Source organism: Chinchilla lanigera, unplaced genomic scaffold, assembly GCF_000276665.1.
Source record: "Chinchilla lanigera isolate Chin_1 unplaced genomic scaffold, ChiLan1.0 scaffold00044, whole genome shotgun sequence".
NCBI lineage: Eukaryota > Metazoa > Chordata > Mammalia > Rodentia > Chinchillidae > Chinchilla > Chinchilla lanigera.
Genome location: NW_004955445.1, coordinates 8,142,882 through 8,151,107, shown reverse-complemented (window position 1 = coordinate 8,151,107; position 8,226 = coordinate 8,142,882). Strand labels below are relative to the sequence as shown.

The 8,226-nt window shown below is 49.6% G+C and overlaps 1 protein-coding gene across 1 annotated transcript in view; it reads right to left on the bottom strand.

The window, feature by feature from the left end:
* Ube2v1 (ubiquitin-conjugating enzyme E2 variant 1) overlaps positions 1-8,226 on the bottom strand; it is a gene marked incomplete at its 5' end in the record, with an annotated part of 31,318 nt that extends 23,092 nt beyond the window's left edge. Inside the window, 1 exon segment of the mRNA XM_005392321.2 lies at positions 8,194-8,226. Coding sequence (XP_005392378.1) covers positions 8,194-8,215 — 22 coding nt within the window.

The window sequence follows — 8,226 nt, the reverse complement described above, 5'->3', positions numbered from 1 at the left end:
AAAAAAAAAAATAAAAGGGAGTCTAATACTATAAAGATTATCAAAGGAGCTTAGCATGGATTCTAAGGACCAACAAAAATAATCAGAATATAATGATCTTAAAAACTGTACATCTTACCTTACTTTAAAGCCAGATGACACAGGCCACTTCGAGCCCTGCCACCACAGGCCTTTACCTCCACACCACCCTGTGCTGTACCTTTTACTTTCTCTTTCCTTTTCCTTCTTCTTTGTTTTTCATCATCTGTCTCACTCTCTGAGCTCAAGGCAGAGCTGTGACTCATTCAATCCTGCCTCCCCAGAACTGCATGCTGTCTGCCGCACAATGAAACTCAATAAATGTTTCCAGGTTGAACAAACAGCAGAATCTGCCTCTCCTACTGTAAATTCTAACAGTCTAATGAGACCAAAACATTGGACACTGGTGCCATACAATCGAGATACCTAAATTTTTTTCATTGTGAGATAAGTAAGATTTGATAACTACATTTATTTTTAGTGTTTGAAAATTTTATGCCTGTAATCCCAGCACTCAGGAGGCTGAGGCAGGAGGATTACTGCGAGTTTGAGACCTGCCTGGGCTACGGAGTGAGCTCAAGGCCAGCCTGAACTGCATAGCAAGACCCTGTCTCAAAAAAAGACAGAAAAAGAGAGAATTTTAGGAAACATTCTACTTTTTTTTTTCCCCTGGTACCGGGGATCGAACTCACGACCTCGTGCTTGCCAGGCAGGCGCTTATGCCACTGAGCTATATTCCCCAGCCCCACTACTTTTAATTCAAATGAAGGAAAAGTGATTTCTTATCCAAGTGAAAGGATTCTTTAATATAAAGTGAACTTTTTTTTCCAATCTATATATGAAAACATGATATATCCCATATCATTCAGAAACTTCATACAAAGTTAATACATCAGTATTTTCTACAAGCAAAAGAGTATTTCAATCCAAATGGCTACCACATCCCAGGTCTGGCATGTCAGGGGCTACTTCTGTGATATAAATCCAAGTATCAGTGTTCAAAAGAACCTGCAGGCCTAAAAACGTATTAGTCAGGAAATACCTCATCCTATCCCAAATAAAGAGTTTAAGTGCAAAACTTAAACTCTTTGAACAAAACATTTCAGTGAGAAACATGGTAACTTTGAACAAAACATTTCAGTGAGAAACAAAATCTTATTCCCACAGCACTTTAATCAACTAATTCAACCTAAATTTTAAGATTCCAAGTATTTATCAAGAGCAGCTGGAAAAACAGCAGCAGTGATAGAGACTATAAAAATGACCTTGTGGTAGTCCATCTTGCAAAACCAAGAGAATTACAGGCTTTATAGGAGTTGGAAGTGTTCTAGGAAAATCTGTATCTAAAGGTAACTGTAACTAAACAGACTGCAGCTATTAAAGTTCACTATGAGATGTGAACTTGAATATGTTACAATAACTTCAACAAGGTGCTAAAATATCATAGTAATCCAAAACTTTAGAAAGAAAATATTTGTTCCTATTACTTCAGAATCTTTCCAGAGGATTTTTCCTGGATCTGTGTCAGTATCAAAAGCCATCAGTTATTCTCTTGGCTAAATATAAACTTAAGTCAGCAGCTGCAGGATTTTACAAAGAAAATATGACAACTAGGTTGGAAAAGCATGAATATTTGATAAGAGTTTGACACCCTGTCATAGTAAAACCCTGAACACAGTAATCTGAGGCATACCAACATATTAAAATATTTGTGGTACAAAAAGGATTATGAAGTCCTTTAAAACATCTTTTGGGACAATGGTGGTCACAAAGCAGCAGCTACGACAGCACGGCAATCTTGGAAAGCCCTGGCCTGGCAGAGTCCTGATTTGCAATGAATGGCAGGGCCTCCTGGTTCTCCAGAAAAGCAAGCTGTTGGTTAAGTGGGTTTGGGTGCTCATCCAGGGAAGTGGGTGAGCTGAGACAGGCCTGCTGCTCCCACTTTAGAAAAGGAGGCCTAGGGAGAGGGGTGTACCAGAATTCAATGTGCCTGAAAGCTAGAAATAAATTTCAGGGCCTGTAATTTTTACTCCTGAGTAACCAGCTCGCCTGGCTGCCTCCTTGGTGTCTGACCAGAGGAGCAGACGTCTTACCTCTAGGGTACCAGTTCACCTGTAGTCTGGACCTCATCTGGGAATTCACTCCACTCAGACTTCTAGAATCTGAAACTGAGGGTGGGCCCAGGAAAGTGACAAGCCCTCCAGTTGGTTCTCATGCTCCCCCGTTGGAGGCTCACTGCTCTAGGAGAAAAACCTGTGGCAACCTAGCATTCTTTGCAGTCCTACGTGACATGGAACAAGTGGTGATAGAATGCATGACCCTGAACTCCTGCTGTTAGCGTCAGTGAGTGACCAAGGCCAAGGATCAGATTTTCTGACAGGTGGAGACAAAGGGTAAGCTGTGGGAAATGAGTCAGACGCTGGGAAGGAGAAGACACAGTGCACTCTGTGATAAAGCACCTAATTACCACGGGCCAGGGTAAGAGCTTCCCTTTGTGAAGGCCACTTTGCTGCTGCCCCATCAGATACTGCTTCTCCACACAGGGAATTTATATCCCTGAGACCCTGGATTAATTCACTGCAACAGTCAACAAGTACTTTCTGAGCACCTACTACTATGTCAGGACTGTGCTGGGTGCTAAGGACATTGGACAGAAAGAGACAGAGTCCTGCCTAACAGAAAGGCATAGGAAATGTGTGAAAAACCACAGGTAAGGCTGCGCTTTAGAAGAGAATAAAGAGGAAGCTGGGACAGTGACTGAGACTGCATGGAGTGAGGTGGTCAGGGATAGCCTTCTTGGGGACTGTAACCTGAAGAATGAGAAGCAGGCAGGCAGGCAGGGATCTGGGAACAGAGCCCTCCAGCAAGGGAAGAGCATGAACAGCGGGTGTGGGCTACCACGTGAGGGCAGGGACAGGTGGGGCCAGGACTGCGTAAGGCCTGCCTTGGGGGCCATGAGAAAACCCCGATTTCATTCTATGTGCAGTGGGGAGGGCTTTTTGGAGTGAAGTGGCAGTTCCGACATTCTGCCTCCTGCACAGAAAATGCACTGGGAAGGGCAAGACAAAGCAGGAGGCTTTTTCCTGGCTACCAGGCAAGAGAAAGATGGTCTTGGTTAGATGAGGACAATGGAGATAGCAAGGAGGATGTGGCGTGTATGCTGGGGTTACACCTGCTGGACTCGTGACACGGTGGACGTGAAGGTGAGCAAAGACTCCTAGCGGAGGGTCATTACTGTAATGTCTACCCAGAGGGAACTACCTGGCCAAAGCTGAGAGGTGAACAGACAGGTGGGGGTGGGGGTGGCTGCAATGGGTCTGGAGGAATGGTAAGACGGCCCAAGGCACTCGTCCTGGGAAAAGCTGTCTCAGTTCTGCAACCTGACCCTGCAAGTCACCAGCTCTGTGCCTCAAGCTAGTCACGTCTCCTCCCTAGGCCTCAGTTTTTTCACCTGTACAATAGGTATTTGCCTCAAAGGCTCCAAGACAAGTGAGATAATGCATTCAATGTGGCATTTAGCACACAGTGAGCTCTCAAAATGCAAGTTAAAAAAGAAGTCTAAGGGTTGCATACCCACAAGGACACAGACCTACTTTGTGACATCTGGGGGCCCTAGGCCCTGCAGGAATGAGTTACTCCAAACCTACACAAGAGAACATCCTTAAAAACCAGCCTCACTCTTGTCAGCTACAACATTACCCAGAAGGGGATAAACTGCAGCCAGGGATGCTATGAAAAGGGTTCCTGAAGCAGAGAGCAGACAGTGCCCATGATTAAACTCTCTGAGACTCAGGGAGTGCACATGCTCAAATCTATGCCTTTTCTGTTTCCTTCCTAAGGAGCAGCTGCAATGCTGGAGTCAAAATGTCTGGGCTCTGGTCTGACCACCAGCAGCCTCAGCCAGGTATCAATCTCCTCAGCGATACGGTGGGGCTATGGGGAGGCAGAGATGACAGAAGGGGTAAGGCAAAATACAGGAATGCGCTAGAGCACTACTCGCGATGTAAAAGCAACAGTATTAGGGATGGGGAAAGGAAAAGGGAGGGGGAAAGGAAGGAAGGAAAAAGAAAGAAAAATGGTAAGAAGGAAAAAATGGAAACAAAGATTTTGTAAACAAGGAGAAGAGGGGTTGAAGGGAGGGTAGGGGAATGGGGAAAAAAGAATCAAGTTATACCACCTACTGGTCAAATTCCCTATAATGAATGTGATCATTATGTCTACCTCAAACGTACAGATAAACTTAATTAAAAAACAGTATCATCAAATGTGCTGCCCAGTACTTCAAGAGTGTGTAGCCCACTGTTACCAAATTACCATGTAGTTACAATTCAGGAAGAGGAGACAGGGGAGAAATGATTGAGAGGGAGAATGAATGAATATGAACGGGAATGAAGAGAAAGAGGAAGACCAAGGGAAAGAATGTGGGGGACCGAAGGCACAGGGTGGCCCTAATGTGTGGGGGTAAATCATCATCAAAATTAAAGTTAACCCTGGCAAGCCCCTATCAGGACAATAGCGTGTGATCTCGCCCGTGTGGCTGGGGCACACCCCTGCTTCCTTGGGTGAGCACATCTGTAGCAGCTGTCTCGAAGTAAGGCCCACGCTGCACAAAAGGCACTTAACTACAATCCACAGGACTGTAGAGAGAGACGCGGGGACGGACACTAACAGGGTTCTGGTCTCCCATCCTCAGCGTTCCTGGAAATATCCCAAAACGGAGAGGAAGACTATTTAATCTTACTGCCTATGTGATTAAATTGTCCTCGGGACAGTCCGCCCTGCTTCCTCCAGACTGTTCTTTTACCTGGCCTTTTCCTCTTTTACTTGGCCCAATCTCACTCTGCTGAGCTAGTTTCTCCCTCACTCTTCACTTTTTCAAATGAAGTTGGCCACTACTTTTTGCTCGTTTCATTCAGTTCTTTGTTCAAGATGAGAATAAAATAAAAAAATAAATTTTCACAAACTGGTATGTGTATCAGGTCACTCCTATGTATGCAAACTTACAACCTGTGGCACCCAGTTTCTGATTAGCTGGCAGGGAAGCCTGTGGGCTGCTGGCTGAGAGGAAGGGCTTGGCAGCCAAGGGCCCAGTCAATCCTGCAGTCCTGGACCGGACAGGAAGGAGACATAGAACAGCCGTCCTAAGGGACCGTGCTGGGCTTTTCACAGTGCCACTCTCTAGAATCTGCAGAATCTTACCTAGCAGAACCAAGGGAAATGGGAAGGGGTCGCAGTCAAGCGCTGACAGCAGCAACCATAAAAAACCAAGCTCAGCCCTTCCAGGAACTCAAAGGACTCGCGACTGTGTCCCAGCAACCAGGGCACACATTACTCAAAAAGCACACACTGAGTACCCGCACACAAACACAGCTCAGCACCTTCTCAGGGTTAGGGAGCAGAGAGGCCTGCACACCTGGTTTAGCTTAAACCAATTAAGTCTTTTTGTTCCTCTAGTAATAGTCAGCACTGCTTCCACTGCCTGGGGGCATAGGACAGATCCAGTCATTCCTCTTTTTAAGGCATTCATTCATTCATTCGTTGGACAAGTATTTACTGCATGCCTACTTCGTATCAGACGCTTGGTCAATGGCTTCCCCTTGCACTGGCTAAAATCCCAAACTACATCTCTCCAACTCATCTGAACAAGTCTCCCTTAAGCACTAAGGACTTTTTATTCTCTTTCAACAGGACCAGCTCAGCTGCACCAGAGGCCCTCTGCACTGACAACCCTCTCCACTCTGGGCCCGTGACACATGCTGCAGGGTGGCTCCTGCCATCATTTGTCTCAATTCAAATGCCACCTTCTCAGAAAAGCCTTCCCTGACTGTCTCTCCAGACACTCCGGCACATCAATTTCCTCACAGCTCACTGCTGTCTGAGATCATCGTCCTTATTTACTCCCTTAATGGCCTTTTCCCTGATTTGAATGCAAACTCTTCAAGGACAGAGGCGATGCCATCTTGTAAGCTACTTACAACAGACCTTCAGGAGGTATCTGTTGAATAAACAGACAAATGTTTGGGAAGCCCATTCTGAGGCATCTCAAAGTTGGTCCTGTGTTATCTAAACCATGCCAAGTGCTCTTATATGCCACTAGGTAGCAGCTGCTAACGCTTTATCTGACTGCCACAGCATTTATGAAGCACTCTTCAACTGGCAGGGCCTCAGAAGTCACAATGAAGTGGCTGTCAAACCGGATTGTAGGTAGCCAATCTCAAGGGGCCCGCAAACAGGGCTGAGCTGCTTCACCACTGCAATCCTGGCTGCCACCGGTGCCATGTACTCCCCAGTTTACAGCGACCTGGCAGGGATATTATTCTGGTGAGAGGATCCCCCAGCAGTCTGACCTGACTCAGCCCGTCCTCTGGGAGTGCCTGTGGCAGTATCTTGGTAAAGGAACTGACTCAGCACTCCACTAGCCGAAACCAAAACCTAGTTAAAGGGTGCAAGGGCTTCTGGATGCTCCGGAGAGACCCTACCGCTTTAAATATAAAAGACAGTTTGTGGTGGGCTACCTCAGTCAGACACCCTGCATCCAACTCCTTTTATCTCCACCCTCTCAGACAAGTATGGTTCCTTGGGTACCAGAACAGAAACATCCCGGAAAGGGGGATTCCCCTAACAGTGTCCCCTTAGGTTACCAATCCTCCCCTAGCAGTGCTGCTGTAGCCTAAATTACCCAGGGACTTCGGTACTCAGGCCGGTGTTCCTGCGAGCCTACAGTGGGGAAACACTGTGGCCTTGTCTGCTAACCCACCCTCACCCCACTGGGGAGAACTGCCTTGGCCAACTTCACTGCCAGGGACCTGCGGGGACAGCCTCATCAAAATGGGGACATTTACTCTTTCCCCAACCCTGCACTTCCAGAGTCCGACTCTTGCCTGATCAGACCCTCTGAGGGACCTGCCCCACCAATGCCCGCCACGCTCAAGATCACCCCTGGTACCCTGTAGGAACGCTAACCCTGAAACACACCTTCAGGTTTCACCCTTCACCCACTGGCTTCCTTTGACCCACCAGGGACTGGAAGGCGCCCTAGCCCAGAAGAACCCTTCATCTCCGCTTTGCCTGTCCTTCCCCAGTCACCCGAGAGTTCTCATTTCATCTGTTCCTCTCCCCACTCCCACCCAGCCAACGGGGAAAGTCTGAGTTGAGCCCACATATTTGCCTCAGGTCTCCATAGGGGGTGGAGGGGAGGATGACCTCACCAGACAGACACTTCTGGGGTCTACTTCCCTGGCCAACACAGGAAGAAGAGGTTTCTCTCTCTTCAAGAAAAAAAAAAAAAAGCAAAACCAAGCTGTCTACAACTGGATCCTCTCGTGCTCTCCCCCATCGCTGGGGCCCTTCTCTCAGCTGGCACCCCCCAACACCCCCCAGGTCTCTCAATTCACCTTTCTCCCCTGTCCAATATTCTGCTCCACTCCCAGCTTGTCTCCTGAAACCTAGTTTTGAGGAATCCACCTGTCTGCTCCAACAGGGTAATGGGGTTGTTTCACCGCGGGTCGCCCCACCATAGAACCCTCTGGAATCCGACCCCGTTGCCCCCTGTCGCTCATCCTGTGCAGATGCCCTTAGCTCCCCGGGAAGCAGTCATCCTGCGACTTTCCCCGTAACCAACACACAGACTTGCTGGCTAACCACCCCCAGAACCAAGGCTAGCCCCGGTCCCGCAGCCCAGGGGGATCCGTGCCGCCACTCCTCGGGACCTTGCCTCCTCCTCCCATCCGGCCGGAGGGCTTCCCCGAGGCCCCCTCCCACGGACACCTAAGGCTCCCCCCTCACCCGGCAAGGGACTTCCGCCCGCTCTAGGGCACCTGGACCTCGGGGACCCCGCGATCCCTCCACGCCTCCCCGGAACCCCAGGCTCACTCCTCGCCCTCTCCGGCCCCCAGCAGCGCCGTGGGCTGGGCCCTTCCTCTTCCCGGGGCCTCACGCCGCCCGGGGAGCCTCTGGGCCTGGCCGCGCCGCCCACAGTCCCCCAGGCCCCCGCCCGTGCTTCCGGCCGCCGCCTGCTCCTCCTCCCCCGTCGGGCCGCGCGGGTCGCCGCCGCGGAGCCCCGCAGACAGGGAAGCCGCAGAGACGCGCGCCCCACTGCAAAGGCCTTCGCGGGTCCTCACGTCCCAGCCCAAACCCGCGCCCCCTCGGCCGGCCGGGCGCGGCGCCCCCGCTCACCCGAGCCCGTGGTGGCTGCCATCTTGCGTCGCG